Genomic DNA, 25,139 nt, shown 5'->3' on the forward strand with positions numbered 1-25,139 from the left:
CTACAGATTTCTTTCCTTTTCCCCTTCCCCTACCTGCAAAGAAGGGGGAACCTTTGGCCTTTTTGTATTTGTTGGGCCGAAAGGTGAGAGTGATGTGTCTTTTTCGCCGGTGCAGGAGCATAAGGCAAGAATGTCGACTTACTTGCTGTAGCCACCGAGACTAACGCATCCAGCCCATCACCAAATAAGGCCTCATCTTTGTACGGGAGAGCCTCCATATTTCTTTTGGAATCTGCATCAGCATTCCACTGGCGAATCCACAACGCCCTCCGAGCCGATACTGCCATGGTAGCGGCTGTTGAACCCAAGAGTCCAATATCCTTCATAGCTTCCAGCATGTATGCGGCAGCGTCTTTGATATTACCTAACGTTAGGAGTATCTCGTCTCAATCAATCGTGTCAATTTCCGATGACAAGTTATCTGACCATTTTTCGACAGCACGACTCACCCACGCGCAAGCAATGGTGGGTCTGAGCAGCGTACCATTGGCCACATAAATTGATTTTAACGCAGTCTCCATTTTGCGGTCTGCCGGATCCTTTAGTGAAGACGTCCCAGGTGCAGGGAGAATCACCTTTTTTGTTAACCTTGACAGTGCACTGTCTACCACCGGGGGTGACTCCCATCTTTTCCTGTCCTCTAATGGAAAAGGATAAGCAATCTGAATCCTTATGGGAATATGAAATTTCTTTTCAGGATTCACCCAAACTCCCTCAAAAAGAGTATTTAGCAAATATTTAGGAAAGTTACCTTACATTTCTTTTCCTTATAGAAATAAGCCTTCTCCTGAGGTACAGTAGGGGCTTCCGTAACTTCTAAGACCTCCTTTATAGCAACAATCATATATTGTATGCTTTTTGCCAATTTAGGATCTATCCCCCTGGAATCACTATCGTCGACACAGGAATCAGAGTCCGTGTCGGTATCAGTATGTACAATGTTTGCAAACGGTCTCTTATGTGACCCAGAGGGGTCGCCTGCGGATGAGAAAGCAGAACCCTGAAAAATCACATATTCCACTGATTTTCTCCAGCTTTCTGCATGAGACTCAGACTTATTTAATCTCCTCCTGATATGATTCACACTATCACGTATTTCTTTCACCCATTCAGGCTCGTGGTGTGCCGGCAACGCCACCACATTACAACTCTGTGTCCCTAAAATGGCTCCCTCAGGGGAAGAACTCCCTGCCTCAGACATGTCACACACGTGCACAACACACCACAGACACTCCGGGACTTATAGGGGACAGACCCACAGTAAAATCTGTCAGAAGGACACAGATAGGAGCAGCCAGTTCACAAACCCAGCGCCAGTAACATAATGCCTGTGAAATATAAAATCGCCACTGACATGCAGCGCTTTTTTATAATGTAAATACACAATATAAAGCACCAATTTCACTGTGCCTCCCCCTGTTTTGCACCCTGATACTTGTATTCAGTAGTGGAGGAGGACCAGCGTTGTCTCTGCAGCCTGAGAGAGAAAATGGCGCTGAGCAGTGTGCTGGCTGACTGAGGAGGAAGCTCCGCCCCCCGCAATGGCGCTTTTCTCCTCAGAGACTCTGATAACTATATTTATACTGGCGTCGGTAGGGCTGTGCCTCGGCATCTTATGCCCCTTTTCTACCAGTTTTATAAGGTTTCATGCTGCCCAGGGCGCGGGCCCCCTCTCCCCCCCCCCCTGCACCGTGCAGTGCCTGTGTTGTGTGAGCAGTATGGCACGCTGCGCTCCCGCCAGCCGTGCGGTACCTTTAGCCGTCACCTTGATTGAAGATCACACTTCTAACACTCACTTATCTTCTGACTTCTGCCTCTGCAAGGGGAGTGACGGCATGCTGTGGGAGTGAGCATCTAGGCACAGCTAGCGTTCAGTACCCTTCAGGAGCTAATGGTGTCCTGTCAGCCAGAAGCAGAGCCATGAAACTATTTAGGAAGTTCGTTCCTACTTCTGCCCCCTCAGTCCCACAAAGCAGGGAGACTGTTGCCAACAGTCCTCCCTGAAAATAAAAACATACCTAACATAAGTCTTTTCAGAGAAACTCAGTAGAGCTCCCCTGGAGTGCATCCAGTCTGCTTGGGCACATTTCTAAAACTGAGGTCTGGAGGAGAGGCATAGAGGGAGGAGCCAGTTCACACCCTTTGAAAAGTCTTAGAGTGCCCATGGCTCCTGCGGAACCGTCTATACCCCATGGTACTGAAGTGGACCCCAGCATCCTCTAGGACGTATGAGAAAAAGAGTTTGCTATGCTTTCTTTATATGCATCACCAGTGTGGGTACGCAGCGGGAACCGCAGCCCATAGCCGGGTGACCGCTGCCCTTTCTTACTGCCGGCGTGGGCTCACACCCTGGGGTATGAGAAACATCACCTCAGGAGCTCAGTGTCCTGTCAGCGGAGATACAAACCATTAACTCTAAAGAAGTTAGTTCGGTCTCCCCCCTAAGTCCCAATGCTGGCAGACTGGTTGCCAACCAGTGTGCCTGAAAACAACAAACTAAAACAAATTTCTGAAGAAAACGAGAGCAACAAAATGCACCCGGCTCCTTGGGCACATTTTTCTAAACTGAGTCTGCAGGAGGGGCATAGAGGGGAGTGAGCCAGCACACACTAATGCTTTCTTAAATTGCCAGGCTCCAGTGGACCCGTTCTATACCCATGGTAACTACATTACCCAGTATCCACTACGACATTAGAGAAAAACAGTTAAAGATGGCTGATATAATCAGAAAAAGACAGTGCCAGTGTGCTACTGCTATAAGAGTTGAGGTGTTGGCTATAGCTATCTGTGGAGGCGGGATTAACACATAATTCATCTTTATAATTTGACAGATAGAATATCATGGTAACAATGATCAATGCATGTACTGTAAATACATTTATGCTCATCCTTTGTCTTTTAAAACGTATCAAGCGCTTCATTAACATAATATACAGAAATTACCCCAAACAACAAGCAAAAAAGTTATAGGTGTCATGACTATTTAGTAAAAATTTTTAATATTAATGATACAACAAAAAGAATATTAAAAACCATCTCTTAGTAGTCAGCATCTTTCTCACCTGATAGATACTTTAGTAAAATGTGGAAGATCTCTAAGGGTAAGACTCTGAAATGACCCAAAGTTAGCACCTCTGCCGAGTTGGTGCTCTCGAGAGCCACTGTAGGGCGTCGATTGCTCCGTCTAAACTTCTGATTGGGGATGAGGGTGAAGATGCTGCTGGATGGGACTGCCATTGATGTTCCTTTTGCTACTTTTTCTGTAAAATATATGAAAACATAAATATTGTCTGTAAAATACATAAACACGGGCCTGCTTTATATAAATAATCTTGAGTACGCAATTGTACAAAAAAATATCAGTGGTCTTGAATATTAAAATTTCATATTTCAATATGACCAGCAGTCCCCTTCATTTGACAAAAAAATAATAATAATAAATTCATAATTAAAGGGCTGTTGCAAATGTTTTTATTTGCCTTAGTATCCTTTAAAACACTAAAGGAACTGCTGTATAAGAAGTATATTTTTAATTCTGCAGTCTTTTTTTGTAATCATCAATAACACAACATAAAAATATCAAACAAAATGTGGTCAAATAATAAATAAAACACTTATAAAAGAAAATGCCTGATCAATAATACCAGAGCTTTATTTATTTCTCCACATGAGCTATTTATTCAAATTAATCTTTAATTGTGCAGCTATAATGTACCGTATATACTCGAGTATAAGTCGACCCGAATATAAGCCGAGGCACCTAATTCTACCACAAAAACCTGGGAAAACTTATTGACCCGAGTATAAGCCTAGGGTGGGAAATGCAGCTCTAGCCGTACACAGCCCTCAGTGCCAGATATGCCCCACAGTGCTTGATATGCCCTCATGCTGCCAGATATGCCCTCATGCTGCCAAATATGCCCCAGTGCCAGATGTGCCCTCATGCTGCCAGATATGCCCTCATGCTGCCAGATATGCCCCTCATGCTGCTACATATGCCCCACAGTGCCAGATATGCCCTCATGCTGCCACATATGCCCCACAGTGCCAGATGTGCCAGATATGCCCTCATGCTGCCAGATATGCCCTCATGCTGCCAGATATGCCCCTCATGCTGCCAGATATGCCCCTCATGCTGCCAGATATGCCCTCATGCTGCCAGATTTGCCCCCTCATGCTGCCAGATATGCCCCTCATGCTGCCACATATGCCCCTCATGCTGCCACATATGCCCCCTCCCCAAGTGCCAAATATGCTCCCCCAGTGCCTGTTACTTACCCCTCCGTCGATCCCGTGCTGTCTTCTGAAGGAGGGGCACGGAGCGCACAGCGCGCGCCTCTCCTGTGTCCCTCCTACATCTCCGGCGGCCGCGGCGGGTCTATTAAAGGAAGTGCCGTGTCCCTCCTTCACACTGCTCTGCCTGTCACACTGCACTGCCACTGACTCGAGTATAAGCCGAGGTGGCTTTTTCAGCACAAAAAAAAGTGCTGAAAAAGTCGGCTTATACTCGAGTATATACGGTATATGTATTTTATGCATACTATAATTTTGTAATTTAGTAGGGGACACTGCTACTAACCAAAACTTTATTATTTAAAATAAGAGACTGATTAAGAGTTGCATGCAAGAAAGCAGCAGGTGTGCCCACATTGTGGTCATAGAAAATATGATTTTAATTACCTACCGGTAAATCCTTTTCTCGTAGTCCGTAGAGGATGCTGGGATCCACATTAGTACCATGGGGTATAGACGGGTCCACTAGGAACCATTTGTACTTTAACAGTTTGAGAGTGTGGGCTGGCTCCGCCCTCTATGCCCCTCCTACCAGACTCAGTCTAGAAACTGCACAGAGGCACCTATAGAACTGATTGACCAAACTTCAGGTCCTCAGAGGTCAAAGTATCGAACTTGTAGAACTTTGCAAACGTGTTCGACCCAGACCAAGCAGCCGCTCGGCAAAGCTGTAAAGCCGAGACACCCCGGGCAGCCACCCAGGAAGAACTCACCTCATGAGTAGAGTGGGCCTTAACAGACGTAGGACACAGCAAGCCTGCCGTAGCATACGCATGCTGGATAGTGAACCTGATCCAGCGAGAGATTGTCTGCTTAGAAGCAGGACACCCAAGTTTCTTGGGATCATACAGGACAAACAGGGAGTCCGATTTTCTGTGACGAGCAGTCCTCTTCACACAGATTTTCAGAGTCCTTACAACATCCAAGGACTTGATAAAACTGAGGAGTCAGTAGCAACTGGCACCACAATAGGTTGGTTGATATGAAATGCCGACACAACCTTTGAAAGGAACTGCGGACGTGTCCAGGGCTCAGCTCTGTCTTCATGGAAGATCAAGTATGGGCTTTTACATGACAAAGCCCCCATGTCACAACTGAGGGCTGGAGACCGTGACTGGGAGCCTCAGTTGTAGGGGCTGACGGGTACTTAAATTTAGGAGGAGCTATGTGACTCCTGGACATACGTATTGACAGCAGCAAAGAATGCCCGAGGGCGTGACCACGACAACTGGGAATTCCTTAAGTGCTTTTATTAAATAAAAAGTCAAATAACGTGCAAAAGAATAATAGAAAGTCACACGTGATAATTAGGTTCACAATCGGTAAAGGCCAGTAACCTGGAATATGGAAGAAAGTCCTGTAAACAATAAACGAGGCTGGGGTTCGCTGGAAGATGAGGAATGAAGCTGGGGTTCGCTGGAAGATGAAGAATGAAGCTGGAGTGCGCAGGAACTGAAGAATGAAGGATGATTACTGCAAAGCAAAAGTTCAAACACAGGAATCCAAAGTAGGCTGTAGGGGGTTAACACTGGAGAGTCGGGTTACACAGCAGAGTGTAATCACCAGGGAAGTCAGGCTGATCTGCAGAATGGAATTGCAGGAGAAAGTCTATAGTGAAGCTTGTAGGCTGGAAACACTGTTGACAATGAAAGCACTGACAATCTTTTGGGAGCTGGGACCGGATATTTATACCTGCTGCATAGCAGGGATTGGCTGAGCAATTATGACAAGGCTCCAGCACCGTGGATAGGAGGAATAATGTCATGTGACTGGAGTCTAACATGGCTGCGCCCATGAACAAACAAAGAAGGGGAATTAAGTACTATAGGAAAGGTGTAACACTGGCGATGTAGGCCGCAGTAGCAGAATAACATGCGCCCAGCGGCGCGCGGCGGTCAGCGAGACAGGAGTGGCAGCAGAGGCCCATGGAGGACATACATCCAGAAGGGAAATGGTGTCTCAGTATCCGGATCGTGACACCCCAACTCCGACACACGTCTAGCAGAAGCAAAGACCAACAAAGTGACAGCCTTCCACGTGAGAAACTTGACCTCAACCTCCTGTAGAGGCTCAAACCAGTCCAACTGGAGGAACTGCAACACCACGTTAAGATTCCATGGCGCTGTAGGCGGTACAAAGGGAGGTTGGATGTGCAGAACTCCTTTCAAAAAAGTCTGAACCTCAGGGGGGGCAGCCAACTGTTTCTGGAAGAAAATAGATAGGGCCGAAATCTGGACCTTTATGGATCCTAACCTCAGGCCCATATCCACACCTGCTTGCAGGAAGAGGAGAAAACGTCCCAGTTGAAACTCCACCGTAGGAAACTTCTTGGACTCACACCAAGATACATATTTTTTCCAAATACGATGGTAATGTTTAGATGTTACTCCTTTCCTAGCCTGTATCAGAGTAGTAATAACCTTGTTCGGAATGCCCTTCCGAGCTAGTATCTGGCGTTCAACCTCCATGCTATCAAACGTAGCCATGGTAAGTCTTGATAGGCGAACGGCCCCTGTTGCAGCAGGTCCTCCCAAAGAGGAAGAGGCCTCGGCTCTTCTAGCAATAGATCCAGAAGATCCACGTACCAAGTCCTTCTTTGCCAGTCTGGAGCAATTAGGATTGCTTGTACACTGACTGGAACACCCACGGAGTCACTAGGGCGTCCACCGCCACTGCTTGCGGGTCCCTCGACCTGGAACAATATCGCCGAAGCTCCTTGTTGAGACTAGAGGCCATCATGTCTATTTGATGTACACCCCAAAGATCTGTTACCTCCTTGAACACCTCCGGATGGAGACCCCAATCCCCTGGATGGAGATCGTGTCTGCTGAGGAATTCCGCTTCCCAGTTGTCTACTCCTGGAATGAAGATTGCTGACAGCGCCAACGCGTGTTTTTCTGCCCAGAGGATGATTCTTGTTACCTCTGACATTGCAGCTCTGCTCTTCATTCCGCCCTGTCGGTTTATGTAAGCCACTGTCGTCACATTGTCCGACTGCAATTGATTTCTCAGAAGATGGGCCGCTTGGAGAAGACCATTGTAGACGGCTCTTAGTTCCAGAATGTTTATCGGTAGGCCGGCTTCCAGACTTGACCACCTTACTTGGAAGGTTTCCCCTTCAGTGACTGCACCCCAGCCTCGGAGACATGCATCCATGGTTAGAAGGATCCAGTTCTGAATCCCGAACCTGCGGCCCTCCAGAAGGTGAAGTAATTTTAGCCACCAGAGGAGTGAAATCCTGGCCTTTGGCTACAGACGTATTCTCTGGTGCATGTGTAGATGAGATCCCGACCACTTGTCCAGGAGATCCAGTTGGAAGGACCGAGCATGAAATCTCCCATACTGCAGAGCCTCGTAAGAGGCCACCATCTTCCCAAGAAGGTGAAAGCACTGATGAACCGACACCCGGGCTGGTTTCAGGACATCCCGGACCATTGTTTGTATGGAAGAAACACCCTCTGCACGTCCGTGTCGAGGATCATTCCCAGAAAGGACAACCTCCTGGTTGGTTCCAAATGTGATTTTGGGAGATTCAGGATCCAACCATGTTCCCTGAGTAGGTGGGTCGTGAGAGCAATGGACTGTAACAACTTCTTCTTGGACGATGCCTTTATCAGCAGATCGTATAGATATGGAATTATGTTCACCCCCTGTCTGTGGAGGAGAACCATCATTTCCGCCATCACCTTGGTGAATACCCTCGGTGCTGTGGAGAGGCCAAGTGGCAGGGCCTGGAATTGAAAATGACAGTCCAACAGTGCGAATAGGAGATAAGCTTGATGCGGCGGCCAAATCGGAATGTGGAGGTACGCATCGTTGATATTCAGGGGTACCAGGAATTCCCCCTCCTCCAGACCTGATATCACCGCCTTTAGAGACTCCATTTTGAACTTGAACTCCCTCAGGAAGGGGTTTAGCGAATGGGCCTGACCGAACCATCCGGTTTCGGTACCATGAAAAGGTTCGAATAGTAACCTTTGTTTTGCATATGAGGTGGAACTGGTATAATAACCTGTGCCCCCTCCAACTTCTGGATGGCTTCTTGTAGGATAGCCCTGTCTGCCAGCAAAACTGGCAAGTCTGATTTGAAGAACCGGTGAGGAGGGAGATTTTGAAATTCCAGCCTGTACCCCTGGGACACAATATCTTGCACCCAGGGATCCAGGCCGGACGACACCCAGACGTGACTGAAATGCCTGAGTCTCGCCCTCACCAGCCCCACCTCCAGGCCACAAGGTCCACCATCATGCTGAGGACATTGGCTTATCTGAAGTAGGTTTCTGTTCCTGGGAACCCGCCACAGCAGGTTTCATGGATTTCGTCCGACCTCCTCTGAAGAAGGTGTTGGACGGTTTGGCCTTTCTTGCTTTGGCAGTCCGAAAGGACTGAGATGCAGCTGAAGAAAAGTGTTTCTTCGTAGCAGGTGCAGCTGTGGGAAGAAAATAAGATTTTACTCACCGGTAAATCTATTTCTCGTAGTCCGTAGTGGATGCTGGGAACTCCGTAAGGACCATGGGGGAATAGCGGCTCCGCAGGAGACTGGGCACAACTAAAGAAAGCTTTAGGACTACCTGGTGTGCACTGGCTCCTCCCTCTATGACCCTCCTCCAGACCTCAGTTAGGATACTGTGCCCGGAAGAGCTGACACAATAAGGAAAGGATTTTGAATCCCGGGTAAGACTCATACCAGCCACACCAATCACACCGTATAACTCGTGATACTATACCCAGTTAACAGTATGAAATATAACTGAGCCTCTCAACAGATGGCTCAACAACAACCCTTTAGTTAAACAATAACTATATACAAGTATTGCAAACAATCCGCACTTGGGACGGGTGCCCAGCATCCACTACGGACTACGAGAAATAGATTTACCGGTGAGTAAAATCTTATTTTCTCTGACGTCCTAGTGGATGCTGGGAACTCCGTAAGGACCATGGGGATTATACCAAAGCTCCCAAACGGGCGGGAGAGTGCGGATGACTCTGCAGCACCGAATGAGCGAACTCTAGGTCCTCCTCAGCCAGAGTATCAAACTTGTAGAATTTAGCAAATGTGTTTGACCCCGACCAAGTAGCTGCTCGGCAAAGTTGTAAAGCCGAGACCCCTCGGGCAGCCGCCCAAGAAGAGCCCACCTTCCTCGTGGAATGGGCTTTTACAGATTTAGGATGCGGCAGTCCAGCCGCAGAATGTGCAAGTTGAATCGTGCTACAGATCCAGCGAGCAATAGTCTGCTTAGAAGCAGGAGCACCCAACTTGTTGGGCGCATGCAGGATAAATAGCGAGTCAGTCTTTCTGACTCCAGCTGTCCTGGAAACATAGATTTTTAGGGCCCAGACTACGTCCAGCAACTTGGAGTCCTCCAAGTCACGAGTAGCCGCAGGCACCACAATAGGCTGGTTCAAATGAAATGCTGAAACCACCTTTGGGAGAAATTGGGGACGAGTCCTCAATTCCGCCCTATCCATATGGAAAATCAGATAAGGGCTTTTACAAGACAAAGCCGCCAATTCTGACACACGCCTGGCCGAAGCCAAGGCCAACAGCATGACCACTTTCCACGTGAGATATTTTAGTTCCACGGTTTTAAGTGGTTCAAACCAATGCGACTTTAGGAAATCCAACACCACGTTGAGATCCCAAGGTGCCACTGGGGGCACAAAAGGGGGCTGAATATGCAGCACTCCCTTAACAAATGTCTGAACTTCAGGTAGTGAAGCCAGTTCTTTTTGGAAGAAAATCGATAGAGCCGAAATCTGGACCTTAATGAAACCCAATTTTAGGCCCATAGTCACCCCTGACTGTAGGAAGTGCAGAAATCGACCTAGCTGAAATTCCTCCGTTGGGGCCTTCCTGGCCTCACACCACGCAACATATTTCCGCCATATGCGGTGATAATGGATTGCGGTCACTTCTTTCCTAGCTTTAATAAGCGTAGGGATAACTTCCTTCGGAATGCCCTTTTCCTTCAGGATCCGGCGCTCAACCGCCATGCCGTCAAACGCAGCCGTGGTAAGTCTTGGAACAGACAGGGCCCCTGCTGCAGCAGGTCCTGTCTGAGCGGCAGATGCCATGGGTTCTCTGAGATCATTTCTTGAAGTTCTGGGTACCAAGCTCTTCTTGGCCAATCCGGAACAATGAGTATAGTTCTTACTCCTCTCCTTCTTATTAGTCTCAGTACCTTGGGTATGAGAGGCAGAGGAGGGAACACATACACCGACCGGTACACCCACGGTGTTACCAGAGCGTCCACAGCTATCGCCTGAGGGTCCCTTGACCTGGCGCAATATCTTTTTAGCTTTTTGTTGAGGCGGGACGCCATCATGTCCACCTGTGGTTTTTCCCACCGGTGTACAATCATTTGGAAGACTTCTGGATGAAGTCCCCACTCTCCCGGGTGGAGGTCGTGTCTGCTGAGAAAGTCTGCTTCCCAGTTGTCCACTCCGGGAATGAACACTGCTAACAGTGCTAACACATGATTTTCCGCCCATCGGAGAATCCTTGTGGCTTCTGCCATTGCCATCCTGCTTCTTGTGCTGCCCTGTCGATTTACATGGGCGACCGCCGTGATGTTGTCTGACTGGATCAGCACCGGCTGGTGTTGAAGCAGGGGTCTTGCCTGACTTAGGGCATTGTAAATGGCCCTTAGTCCAGAATATTTATGTGTAGGGAAGTCTCCTGACTTGTCCATAGTCCCTGGAAGTTTCTTCCCTGTTTGACTGCCCCCCAACCTCGAAGGCTGGCATCCGTGGTCACCAGGACCCAGTCCTGTATGCCGAATCTGCGGCCCTCTAGAAGATGAGCACTCTGCAGCCACCACAACAGCGATACCCTGGTCCTTGGAGACAGGGTTATCAGCCGATGCATCTGAAGATGCGATCCGGACCACTTGTCCAACAGATCCCACTGAAAAATCCTTGCATGGAACCTTCCGAATGGAATTGCTTCGTAAGAAGCCACCATCTTTCCCAGGACTCGCGTGCAGTGGTGCACTGACACCTGTTTTGGTTTTAGGAGGTCTCTGACTAGAGATGACAACTCCTTGGCCTTCTCCTCCGGGAGAAATACTTTTTTCTGTTCTGTGTCCAGAACCATCCCCAGGAACAGTAGACGCGTTGTAGGAACCAGCTGCGACTTTGGAATATTCAGGATCCAGCCGTGCTGTTGTAGCACTTCCCGAGCTAGTGCTACACAGATCAACAACTGTTCCCTGGACCTCGCCTTTATAAGGAGATCGTCCAAGTACGGGATAATTAAAACTCCCTTTCTCCGAAGGAGTATCATCATTTCGGCCATTACCTTGGTAAATACCCTCGGTGCCGTGGACAGACCAAACGGCAACGTCTGGAATTGGTAATGACAGTCCTGTACCACAAATCTGAGGTACTCCTGGTGAGGAGTGTAAATGGGGACATGCAGGTTAGCATCCTTGATGTCCAGTGATACCATGGAATCCCCCTCGTCCAGGCTTGCAATCACCGCCCTGAGCGATTCCATCTTGAACTTGAACCTTCTTATATAAGTGTTCAAGGATTTTAAATTTAAAATGGGTCTCACCGAACCGTCCGGTTTCGGTACCACAAACATTGTGGAATAGTAACCCCGTCCTTGTTGAAGGAGGGGTACCTTGATTATCACCTGCTGAGAATACAGCTTGTGAATCGCCTCCAGCACTGCCTCCCTGTCCGGGGGAGCTGTCGGCAAGGCAGATTCGAGGAAACGGCGAGGGGGAGACGTCTCGAATTCCAGCTTGTACCCCTGAGATACTACTTGTAGAATCCAGGGATCCACCCGTGAGCGAGCCCACTGGTCGCTGAAGTTCTTGAGACGGGCCCCCACCGTACCTGGCTCCGCCTGTGGAGCCCCAGCGTCATGTGGTGGACTTAGAGGAAGCGGGGGAGGACTTTTGTTCCTGGGAACTGGCTGTATGTTGCAGCTTTTTCCCTCTACCTCTGCCTCTGGGCAGAAAGGACGCGCCTCTAACCCGCTTGCCTTTCTGGGGCCGAAAGGACTGTACCTGATAATACGGTGCTTTCTTTGGCTGTGAGGGAACATGGGGTAAAAATGCTGACTTCCCAGCTGTTGCTGTGGAAACGAGGTCCGAGAGACCATCCCCAAACAACTCCTCACCCTTGTAAGGCAATACTTCCATGTGCCTTTTAGAATCTGCATCTCCTGTCCACTGCCGAGTCCACAATCCTCTCCTGGCAGAAATGGACATTGCGTTTATTTTAGATGCCAGCCGGCAAATATCCCTCTGTGCATCTCTCATGTACAAGACAGCATCTTTAATATGCTCTACGGTTAGCAATATAGTGTCCCTGTCTAGGGTATCAATGTTTTCCGACAGGGAATCTGACCACGCAGCTGCAGCACTGCACATCCATGCTGAAGCAATAGCCGGTCTCAGTATAATACCTGAGTGTGTATATACAGACTTCAGGATAGCCTCCTGCTTCATTTAATTCATCAGATGGGGGAAAAACCACTGGTAGTTTTTTCTCCCCAAACATAATACCCTTTTTTGTGGTACCTGGGGTAATATCAGAAATATGCAACACATTTTTCATTGCCGTAATCATGTAACGGGTGGCTCTATTGGAATGTACACTAGTCTCATCATCGTCGACACTGGAGTCAGTATCCGTGTCGACATCTGTGTCTGCCATCTGAGGTAGCGGGCGTTTTAGAGCCCCTGATGGCTTTAGAGACGTCTGGGCAGGCACAGGCTGAGAAGCCGGCTGTCCCACATCTGCTATGTCGTCAAACCTTTTATGTAAGGAGTCAGTCGACACTGTCGCGTAATTCCTTCCACATAACCATCCACTCAGGTGTCGACCCCGCAGGGGGTGACATCCCATTTATCGGCACCTGCTCCGCCTCCACATAAGCCTCCTCATCAAACATGTCGACACAGCCGTACCGACACACCGCACACACACACAGGGAATGCTCTGACTGAGGACAGGACCCCACAAAGCCCTTTGGGGAGACAGAGAGAGAGTATGCCAGCACACACCAACAGCGCTATAGAACACAGGGATTAACACTATAACTGAGTGATTTTTCCCAATAGCTGCTTGTATACACAATATTGCGCCTAAATTTAGTGCCCCCCCCCCCCTCTTTTTTACCCTATGTAGTTTGGAAACTGCAGGGGAGAGCCTGTGAGCGATCCTTCCAGCGGAGCTGTGAGGGAAAATGGCGCCAGTGTGCTGAGGGAGATAGCCCCGCCCCTTTTTCGTCTGACTTCTCCCGCTTTTTTCTATGTATATCTGGCAGGGGTATTTTACACATATATAGTCTCTATGACTATATTATGTGTTATTTGCCAGCCAAGGTACTCAATATTGCAGCCCAGGGCGCCCCCCCCCCCCCAGCGCCCTGCACCCATCAGTGACCGGAGTGTGAGGTGTGCATTGGAAGCAATGGCGCACAGCTGCAGTGCTGTGCGCTACCTTGATGAAGACCGAAGTCTTCTGCCGCCGATTTCCAAGACCCTCTTCTTGCTTCTGGCTCTGTAAGGGGGACGGCGGCGCGGCTCCGGGACCGGACGACCGAGGCTGGGCCTGTGTTCGATCCCTCTGGAGCTAATGGTGTCCAGTAGCCTAGAAGCCCAAGCTAGCTGCAAGCAGGTAGGTTCGCTTCTCTCCCCTTAGTCCCTCGTAGCAGTGAGTCTGTTGCCAGATCTCACTGAAAATAAAAAACCTAAAATAAACTTTCTTTTTCTAAGAGCTCAGGAGAGCCCCTAGTGTGCATCCAGCTCAGCCGGGCACAAAATTCTAACTGAGGTCTGGAGGAGGGTCATAGAGGGAGGAGCCAGTGCACACCAGGTAGTCCTAAAGCTTTCTTTAGTTGTGCCCAGTCTCCTGCGGAGCCGCTATTCCCCCATGGTCCTTACGGAGTTCCCAGCATCCACTAGGACGTCAGAGAAAAGGAGATTTACCCGCTGTAGCCGTGGAAATCCACGCATTCAACGCTTCCCCAAAAAGAGCCTGACCTGTGTGGGGTAGGGTCGCCACACCTCCCCTGGATTCCGCGTCAGCAGACCATTGGGGCAGTCAAAGTCCCCTACGAGCTGAGACAGACATGGAAGATATCCCCGCAGCCATGGAACCCAGGTCTTTAATGGATTCCACCATAAATCCTGCAGAATCCTGAATGTTACCTAAAAACAACTCAACATCACTTTTATCCATTGTATCAAAATCCTCAAGTAACGTGCCTGACCACTTTACTATAGCTTTGGAAATCAATGCTCAGGCAATAGTAGGACGTAGTATTGCCCCTGAAGCCGTGTACATGGATTTGAGCGTAGTGTCAATTTTGCAATCAGCCGGCTCTTTTAAGGCGGCAGATCCTGGAACAGGTAAAACCACCTTTTTAGAGAGTCTGGATACAGTTGCGTCAACTATGGGTGGGTTTTCCCATTTTTTTCCTATCCTCCTCAGGGAAGGGGAAAGCAACCAGAACCCTTCTAGGGATCTGGAATTTTTTCTCCGGGTTTTCCCATGCTTTCTCAAGTAATGCATTTAATTCTTTTGACGCAGGGAAGGTTAACAAGGCTTTCTTATTGTCAGTGAAGTAAGCCTGCTCAACCTGCTCAGGTGTTGTATCAGCAATATTCAACACATCTCTAATAGCCTCTATTATCAACTGAACCCTTTTTGCAAGAGATGCCGCCCCCTGCAGCACATCCCCGTCACCATCTGCCGTGTCAGAATCGGTGTCCGTGTCATCTTGCATAATCTGGGCAAAAGCACGTTTGTGGAAACATGCAGTAGGGGGTCCTGAGGTAACAGAACCGGACCAAACTGCCATAGAGTTCTGTAAAGCCTGAGTTGCAGATTCATTTTGTGCAACCCTAGTAGAAATTTGAGAAATCATATATAACGATCCGGGTTATTAGCTCCCATTATATACCTGTTAAGTGCCTCCTGAGACTGGCCCGGCATTCCAGGCCTGGATTCCACCTGCGCTGTCTGCAGGCAGTGCGCTGCATGTGTGTGTCTCAAGATTCTCTTCAGTGATCGCAGTAGCGCTGGTATGGCAACATTATACAAAATATCCATTTGTTTAAAGTGTGGAGTCTCCTGCCCTCCGCGGCCTCCGCCACCATTACTACCGGTTTCTACATGTAAAGTACAAACAGACTTTCCCTCCAGTTTCAAACATGGGCGCAGCCATGTTTGTTTTTCATCACATGTTGTTTTCAGCCTATCCGCTGCAGTCTGGACTCTGCCTTAATTATCCAGCCACTCCTTGCTCACCAGCTGGTATAAATATCCTGCTCCAGGGCTGGATAATCGTCACTGCTTTGGTTGTCAATCTTTGATTACATGTCTCTCCTGTTTGGTGAATTTACAGCTTGACTTTCCAGGTATTCCAGCTCCTGTGATTCAGCTTCTCCAAGAGACCGGCACCAATTACCACCCTGCGGTGTAGCCTGACTACTGCAGTGTTCCAGCTCTGCTTCCTGGCTATCTACTGTGATCCTGACATCGGCTTCCAGCTTTGGACCTGCTCTGCTCCCAGCAGTGTTCTGGTATCGTTGCTACTTCCATTATCTACAGCATCACTCACTAGCCTCTATGGTAAAGTTGTCACTGGCTTCCAGCGTTCCATTCATATCGCTTCCAGCAGTGCTTGGTGTTACCATCTGCCTACAGCGGTGCTTTACGTCTTCTCCAGCGGTATTCATATATCGCTCTGCATATCCTTCTACACAACATCAGACCACAGTATTATCGATGCTCACCATCAAACTTTTGCTCCAGCGGTGAGTTTAGCACATCGTTCCTCATACCGGTTCCGTCCGGTAATCTCTGGCAATTCTAACTACATCTCTTCAACCTCAGTGTATCAGTGCCTATCCCAGTCTCCTGTCAACCACCTACTGGGCAGTACTTGTTTGTTCCTCATTACAGCGGTTAGTTGTGGTCACAGACTTTTCAACTCCGGAGTTTGGCAAGGACTTTTAGTCATCTTGTTCTGCATAGCCACAGTCTCAAATACCTTTTACATTCTCAGGAACTGTACTGCATTTCTCTCTGCACTTAACTTTTGAAGATATCTCATTGCCAAGATACATGCTGTGTATTCAATAAATTGACTTTTATATTTTACTTCATTGTTGTGGTCACGCCTTCGGGTTGATGGTGTTCAAACATCCTGTATGTCTAATCCTACCTCCTCGGTTCACCTACACGCCAGCCCCTATATCTGAGGCTTCCCTAAGTCAGCCTCAGCCCTCAGTTGTGACATCATAGTTTTAATAGAGGATAACCATTCAGGCTCCCTTGCTAGTATCTGCACTAAGACAGTGCAATCCTGATTACATGGAATGGGATCATCCTGAGAGGACATATCCTCTGCAGCATATGACACAGAGTCTCTGGACATAGCTTAATGGAGACCACAGACACTCCCCACACACACAGGGGAGGACAGAGAGAGTTTCACCCCCAAGAATGGCAAGAGAGACACAGAGATTAGAGCCAACCCACACCCAACACACAGCGCCTTTAAGGTATAGGGAGACCCCCCAACCAGCGCTGACTGTGCACCTTAATAGGTTACACAGTCTATACACAGCCTCCCCTCCCCCCCCTTTCTACAACCCCCTGGTACCGTAAGAGATAGCTGGAGTTGAATTGGAGGGACAGCTCTCACTGACAGCGCTTCTGCAGGCAGGAAAATGGTGCTGAACGCTGCTGGGTCCGCTTTGAGGAGAAGCTCTGCCCCCTTAATGGCGCTGTCTTCCCGCTCGTCTGAAGATTAAACTGGCCTGAGGAATTGTGCTGGCAGCGATCCTGGGACCCTGACAGGCTTGGAGGTCAGTGTAGGGTGTAGGCGCTGGCTCAGGGCGCCCCTCACAGTGCCACACTATGTACCGCTGAGCCCCGGAGCGCAGTTAGTACTGCGCTCTATACCCTGTTGCCTCCATCTCCACACCGGCCCCCCACTTGCTAACTCGCCACCGATCTTCTGGCTCTGTAAAGGGGTGGCGGCATGCTGCTGGGGTGAGCGATCCCCTGTGGCGGGGAACATTCGATCGCCTCAGAAGCTCAGTTTCCTGTCAGCGGAGATAGTGTCTCAGACCCCGCAGGGCGGACACTACTCCTCCCCCTTAGTCCCACGAAGCAGGGAGGCTATTGCCAGCAGCCTCCCTGTAAAATAATAAACTCTAAAAACAAACTTTTACCAGAGAAGCTCTGTAGAGCTCCCCTAGCTGTGACCGGCTCCTCCGGGCACATTTTCTAAACTGAGTCTGGTAGGAGGGTCATAGAGGGAGGAGCCAGCCCACACTCTCAAACTCTTAAAGTGCCAATGGCTCCTAGTGGACCCATCTATACCCCATGGTACTAATGTGGACCCCAGCATCCTCTAGGACGTAAGAGAAATAAATATGCGTATTAGCATATATTCATAGTAACTGTTTTTACTGAAGTATTACTAGGTAAACAGTATTGCAGACTATTCCAACTTACATTGCATGGTTAAAACTTAAGAAAGCTGTTCTAAGTAGTTGTATAACTGTACTTTGCAAATAACTTATAGTGACAGAGTGTGGTTTACTGACCTTACATTTGTTAGATCATACTCAGTGGCGGATCCAGGGGGGGGCACTCGGGCCCGTGCCCCCGGTCATTTGTGGCCTTCTGTCCCCCCCCCCCCCCCCCCCGGCGCCGCACAGGGAGATGACGGGCGCCCGCTGAGATTGTGTTACCAGCGGGCGCCCGTCTCCCTGCACAGCGGCAGCCGGAGGCAGGAGCTCAGTACTGAGCTCCGGCTTCCGGCGCTGTCACTGTGCGGCGTGCGCTATGGGAGAGACGTCAGTCATGACGTCTCTCTCATAGTGCTGACTGAGGAGCGGACGCCCAGGGAGGAGGACTGCAGTGGCCTGGAAGCGGGAACGGGGCTCGGTAAGTATGTTTTTTTCTTCCTTAGTGCAGCGGGGGCATCTACTGGGGGCAAACTACGGGGGACATTACTACTGGGGGGGGCATCAACAAGGGGCATTACTACTGGGGGGGGGCAAACTACTGGGGGCATTATAACTGGGGGGCATCTACTGGGGGCATCACTACTGAGGGGTCATCTATTGGGGGCAGCTACTGGGGGACATTTTTACTGGGGGCATTACTACTTGGGGGTCATCTATTGGGGCAAACTTGTAGGGGGCATTATTACTGGGGGGGTCATCTATTGGGGGCAGCTACTGGGGGCATTACTACTGGGGGGCATTACTACTGGGGGGGCATCTACTGGGGGCATTACTACTGGGGGGTCATCTATTGGGGGCAGCTACTGGGGGACATTTTTACTGGGGGCCATCTACTGGGGGCATTACTGGGGGGCATCTACTGGGGGCATTACTACTGGGGGGTCATCTATTGGGGCAAACACCTAGGGGGCATTACTACTGGGGGAAAACTACTGGAGGACTTTATTACTGGGGGGCATCTACTGGGGGCAAACTGCTGGGGGATAGTATTACTGGGGGGCATCTACTGTGGGCAAGCTGCTGGGGGACATTATTACTGGGGGGCATCTACTGGGGGCAAACTACTGGGGGACATTATTACTGAGGGGCATCTACTGGGGGCAAACTGCTGGGGGACATTATTACTGGGTGGCATCTACTGGGGGACTATTACTGGGGGCCAACTACAAAGGTGCTAACTACTGGCGGCGTAACTACAGGGGCATTACTACTGGCGGCTTAACTACAGGGGCATTACTACTTGGGAGCTAAACTACAGGGGGGCCGGATGGTGACATCACCAAGCCCCGCCCCCACATCGGCAAATGCCGCGATTCGCGGGTCCACTGGAAGGGGGCAGGGCTAAAATGGCGCAATATGCGTCATTTTAACCCCTTCCCCACCCGACGGACCCGCGAAACGGGAGATTATCTCTCCATCCTGCTCGCATCACTAGGGTGCGAGCAGGATGCGGGAGACCTGCCCACTCTTCCGGGGGTGCGGGGGCCTACCCCAAAAAACGGGAGCCTCCCGCAGCTTCCGGGAGAGTAGGTAAGTATGGGTTATCCTCTATCAAAAATATGATTTCTCAGATTTCACAGAGGGTTGCACAAAATGAATCTGCTACCCAGGTGCTGCAGAATATGGCAGTCTGGCCCAGTTCTGGTACCTCAGGTCTCCCCCGCTGTGTACTTCCATAAGCGTCCTTTAGCATAAATTATGCAGGATGACACCGATACAGATTCTGACGGTGATGATGGGATACGGCGCACAGCATCTCTTGCTAAAGGGGTGCAGTTGATGATAGAGGCTATTAGGGATGTGTTGAATATTAATGATACACCACCTGAACAGGAGGGTTACTTCACTGAGAATAAGAAAGCCTCGCTAACCTTTCCTGCGTCAAAAGAATTAAATGCTATTTTTGAAAAGGCTTGGGAAAACCCGGAGAAAAAATTCCAGATCCCTAAGAGGGTTCAGGTGGCATTTCCTTTCCCTGTTGAGGATGGGAAAAAATGGGAAAACCCGCCTATTGTTGACACGTCAGTAACCAGAAAGGTGGTGTTGCCTGTTCCAGGATCTACTGCCTTGAAAGAGACGACTGATCGTAAGATTGATAATGCGCTAAAATCCATGTACACGGCTTCAGGGGCTATACTGCGTCCCACTATTGCCAGTGCTTGGATTGCCAAAGCTATAGTAAAGTGGTCTGCACCTTACTTGAAGATTTGGATACTATTATTTATTTATTAACAGTTTCTTATATAGCGCAGCAAATTCCGTTGCGCTTTACAATTTGAAATAACAATAACAAACTGGGTGATAACAGTCATAGAGGTAGGAAGGCCCTGCTCGCAAGCTTACAATCTATAGATGGATACTATGGATAAGGATGATGTTGGCTTATTTTTGCGCAACTTTCAGGATTCAGCAGGATTTCTGGTGGAATCCATGAAAGATCTGGGTTCCATGGCTGCAGGAATTTCTTCCATGTTGGTCTTAGCGCGGCGAGGACTGTGGATACGTCAATGGTCTGCCGACACAGAATCCAGGAAAAGTGTGGAGTCCCTACCGTATACAGGTCAGGCTCTCTTTGGGGAAGCGCTAGATGCGTGGATTTCCACGGCTACAGCGGGTAAGTCTCCCTTTCTTCCCTCAGCTGCTCCTGCTCCGTAGAAACCGTTTTCTTCACCTACATCCCAGCCCTTTCGGACTACGAAGCCCAGAAAGGCCAGGCCGTGCAATACCTTCTTTCGGGGAGGTAGGCCCAAGTCTAAGAGACCCGCTATGGCAGGTTCCCAGGAACAGAAACCTATTTCAGGTACACCAAAATCTTGACGGTGGACTGCTGGTCCTGGAGGTGGGGCCGGTTGGAGCATGACTCAGGCAGTTCAGTCACGTCTGGATGTCGTCCGGCCTGGATCCCTGGGTGCAAGATATTGTGTCCCAGTGGTACAGGCTGGAGTTTCAAAATCTCCCCCCTCACCGATTTTTCAAATCAAGTTTACCAGCTCTGCTGGCAGACAGGATGGTCCTACAAGCCGCCGTCAAGAAGTTGGTGGAGTCACAAGTCATTGTGCCCGTACCACCTCATATGCACAACAAGGGTTACTATTCGAACCTTTTCGTGGTACCGAAACCGGATGGTTCGGTCAGGCCCATTCTGAACCTAAAGTCACTAAACCTCTTTCTGAAGTAGTTCAAAATGGAGTCTCTAAGAGCGGTGATATCAAGTCTGGAAGAGGGGGAATTCCTGGTATCCCTGGATATCAAGGATGCGTACCTCCACATTCCGATCTTGCTGCCGCATCAGGCGTGGTCCGGGATGTCCTGAAGCCAGCCCGGGTGTCGGTTCATTAATGCATTCACCTTCTGGGAAAGATGGTGGCCTCTTACGAGGCTCTCCAGTATTGAAGGTTTCATGCTCGGTCCTTCAAACTGGATCTCCTGGACAAGTGGTCAGGATCTCATCTGCACATGCACCTGAGAATTTGTCTGTCACCAAAGGCCAGGATTTCGCTCCTCTGGTAGCTCCAACTACCTCACCTTCTGGAGGGCCGCAGGTTTGGGATTCAGGACTGGATCCTTTTAACCACGGATGCAAGACTCCGGGGCTGGGTCGCAGTCACTCAAGGGGAGACCTTCCAAGGAAGGTGGTCAATTCTGGAAGTCGGCCTTCCGATCAACCTTCTGGAATTAAGAGCCGTAAACAACGGTCTTCTTCAGGCTTCATCTTCTAAGAAATCGGGCCATTCAAGAGTAGTCGGACAACATAACAACAGTGGCTTACATAAACCGCCTGGGCAGAACGAAGAGCAGAGCTGCCATTGCGGAGGTAACAAGAATCCTCCTTTGGGCAGAAAAACATGCGTTGGCGCTGTCAGCAATCTTCATTCCGAGAGTAGACAACTGGGAAGCAGACTTCCTCAGCAGACACGATCTCCATCCGGGGGAGTGGGGTCTCCATCCGGAGGTGTTCAAAGACATAACAGACCTTTGGGGATTACCCCAAATAGAGATGATGGCCTCTCATCTCAACAAGAAGCTTCAGCGTTATTGTTTCAGGTCGAGGGACCCACAGGCAGTGGCAGTGGACGCCCTGGTGTCTCCGTGGGTGTTCCAGTCGGTGTATGTGTTTCCACCACTCCCACTCATCCCAAGAATCCTAAAGCTCATAAGGAGAACAAGGGTTCAAGCGATCCTCATTGCTCCAGACTGGCCGAGAAGGGCTTGGTAAGCGGACCTTCTGGATCTACTACAAGAGCCGAGGCCCCTTCCACTTTGAGAGGACCTGCTGCAACAGGGGCTGCTTGCCTATCAGGACTTACAACGGCTACGTTTGACGGCATGGAGGTTGAACGCCTGATACTAGCTCGGAAGGGCATTCCGAACAAAGTTATTCCTACCCTGATACAGGCTAGGAAAGGAGTAACGTCTAAACATTACCATCGTATTTGGAAAAAATATGTGTCTTGGTGTGAGTCCAAGAGGTTTCCTACGGTGAAGTTTCAACTGGGACGGTTTCTCCTCTTCCTGCAGGCAGGAGTGGATATGGGCCCGAGGTTGGGATCTGTGAAGGTCCAGATTTCGGCCCTATCTATTTTCTTCCAGAAACAGTTGGCTGCCCTCCCTGAAGTTCAGACCTTTTTGAAGGGAGTTCTGCACATCCAGCCTCCCTTTGTACCGCCTACAGCACCATTGGATCTTAACGTGGTGTTGCAGTTTCTCCAGTCTAACTGGTTTGAGCCTCTGCAAGAGGTAGAGGTCAAGTTTCTTACGTGGAAGGCTGTCACCTTGTTGGCCTTAGCTTCTGCTAGACGTGTGTCGGAGTTGGGGTCTTTGTCATGTAAGAGCCCCTACTTGATCTTCCATGAAGATAGAGCTGAGCTCCGGACACGTCAGCAATTTCTTCCGAAGGTTGTGTCGGTATTTCATATCAACCTATTGTGGTGCCAGTTGCTACTGACTCCTCAATTTCATCTAAGTCCTTAGATGTGGTAAGGGCTCTGAAGATCTATGTGAAGAGGACTGCTCGTAACAGAAAATCGGACTCTCTTTTTGTCCTATATGATCCCAAGAAAATTGTGTGTCCTGCTTCTAAGCAGACTATCTCTTGCTGGATCAGGTTCCCTATCCAGCATGCATATTCTACGGTGGGTTTACCGTGTCTTATATCTGTTAAGGCCCACTCTACTCGTAAGGTGGGGTCTTCCTGGGCGGCTGCCCGGGGTGTCTCAGCGTTACAACTTTGCCGAGTGGCTACGTGGTCTGGGTCGAACACATTTGCAAAGTTCTACAAGTTCGATACTTTGGCCTCTGATGATCTGAAGTTCAGTCAATCAGATCTGCAGGAGCCTCCGCGCTCTCCCTCCCGTTCTGGTAGATTTGGTACATCCCCATGGTACTAATGTGGACCCCAGCATCCTCTACGGACTACGAGACAAGGATTTACCGGTAGGTAATTAAAACCCTATTTTAAAATTAATGTAGCCGTAGGGATCATTGGCCCAATTGTATTAAGCTTTCACAAGAGAAGACAAAGAGTGATAAATGGCCAGCCAATCAGCTCCTAACTGTCATTTATCAAATACAGCCTGTTACATGGCAGTTAGGTAGCCGATTGGCTGGTCATTTATCACACTTTATCCATCTCCACTTTATCTTTTGTTAAGGCTTAATACATTTTGGCCATTGTGCCTTATAACCAGTGCAGGGAAATGACGCTGATGATCCCATTTGAATGTATATATTTCTGATTTCATTTTCCTCCACAAGAATGAAACAGCTAAATAATAAGAATTTACTTACCGATAATTATATTTCTCGTAGTCCGTAGTGGATGCTGGGGACTCCGTAAGGACCATGGGGAATAGCGGCTCCGCAGGAGACTGGGCACAAAAGTAAAGCTTTAGAACTACCTGGTGTGCACTGGCTCCTCCCCCTATGACCCTCCTCCAAGCCTCAGTTAGGATACTGTGCCCGGACGAGCGTACACAATAAGGAAGGATTTTGAATTCCGGGTAAGACTCATACCAGCCACACCAATCACACCATATAACTTGTGATCTAAACCCAGTTAACAGCATGATAACAGAGGAGCCTCTAGAAAAGATGGCTCACTACAGCAATAACCCGATTTTTTGGTAACAATAACTATGTACCAGTATTGCAGACAATCCGCACTTGGGATGGGCGCCCAGCATCCACTACGGACTACGAGAAATAGAATTATCGGTAAGTAAATTTTTATTTTCTCTAACGTCCTAAGTGGATGCTGGGGACTCCGTAAGGACCATGGGGATTATACCAAAGCTCCCAAACGTGCGGGAGAGTGCGGATGACTCTGCAGCACCAAATGAGAGAACTCCAGGTCCTCCTCAGCCAGGGTATCAAATTTGTAGAATTTTACAAACGGATTTGCTCCTGACCAAGTAGCTGCTCGGCAAAGTTGTAAAGCCGAGACCCCTCGGGCAGCCGCCCAAGATGAGCCCACCTTCCTTGTGGAATGGGCTTTTACAGATTTTGGCTGTGGCAGGCCTGCCACAGAATGTGCAAGCTGAATTGTACTACAAATCCAACGAGCAATAGTCTGCTTAGAAGCAGGAGCACCCAACTTGTTGGGTGCTTTTATACAGAATAAACAACGAGTCAGATTTTCTGACTCCAGCCGTCCTGGAAACCTATATTTCCAGGGCTCTGACAACGTCTAGCAACTTGGAGTCCTCCAAGTCCCTAGTAGCCGCAGGCACCACAATAGGTTGATTCAGGTGAAACGCTGAAAACCACCTTAGGGAGAAACTGAGGACAAGTCCTCAATTCCGCCCTGTCCGAATGGAAAATCAGATGAGGGCTTTTACAGGATAAAGCCGCCAATTCTGACACGCACCTGGCCCAGGCCAGGGCCAACAGCATGACCACTTTCCATGTGAGATATTTTAACTCCACATATTTAAGTGGTTCAAACCAATGTGACTTTTGGAACCCAAAAACTACATTTAGATCCCAAGGTGCCACTGGAGGCACAAAAGGAGGCTGTATATACAGTACCCCTTTCACAAACGTCTGAACTTCAGGGACGGAAGCTAGTTCTTTTTGGAAGAAAATTGACAGGGCCGAAATTTGAACCTTAATGGACCCCCATTTCAGGCCCATAGACACTCCTGTTTGCAGGAAATGTAGGAATCGACCTAGTTGAAAATTCCTCCGTCGGGGCCTTACTGGCCTCGCACCACGCAACATATTTTCGCCAAATGCGGTGATAATGTTTTGCGGTTATATCTTTCCTGGCTTTGATCAGGATAGGAATGACTTCATCCGGAATGCCTTTCTCCTTCAGGATCCGGCGTTCAACCGCCA

The 25,139-nt window shown here is 49.1% G+C and overlaps 1 protein-coding gene across 5 annotated transcripts in view; it reads right to left on the reverse strand.

Annotated features, from left to right (window-relative positions):
• The window catches only part of FBXO47 (F-box protein 47), an 873,621-nt gene that overhangs the window by 750,272 nt on the left and 98,210 nt on the right, over positions 1-25,139 (reverse strand). For 4 of the 5 annotated variants that reach the window (XM_063959707.1, XM_063959704.1, XM_063959705.1 and 1 more), the window contains exon 2: positions 3,063-3,260. In XM_063959707.1, coding sequence (XP_063815777.1) covers positions 3,063-3,237 — 175 coding nt within the window. In that variant the 5' untranslated portion in view covers positions 3,238-3,260. Of the gene's footprint in view, positions 1-3,062; positions 3,261-25,139 lie in introns of those variants that run through there. The other variant, XM_063959709.1, reaches the window with a different exon arrangement.

The sequence above is a fragment of the Pseudophryne corroboree genome, chromosome 3 (assembly GCF_028390025.1).
Source record: "Pseudophryne corroboree isolate aPseCor3 chromosome 3, aPseCor3.hap2, whole genome shotgun sequence".
Taxonomy (NCBI): Eukaryota; Metazoa; Chordata; class Amphibia; order Anura; family Myobatrachidae; genus Pseudophryne; species Pseudophryne corroboree.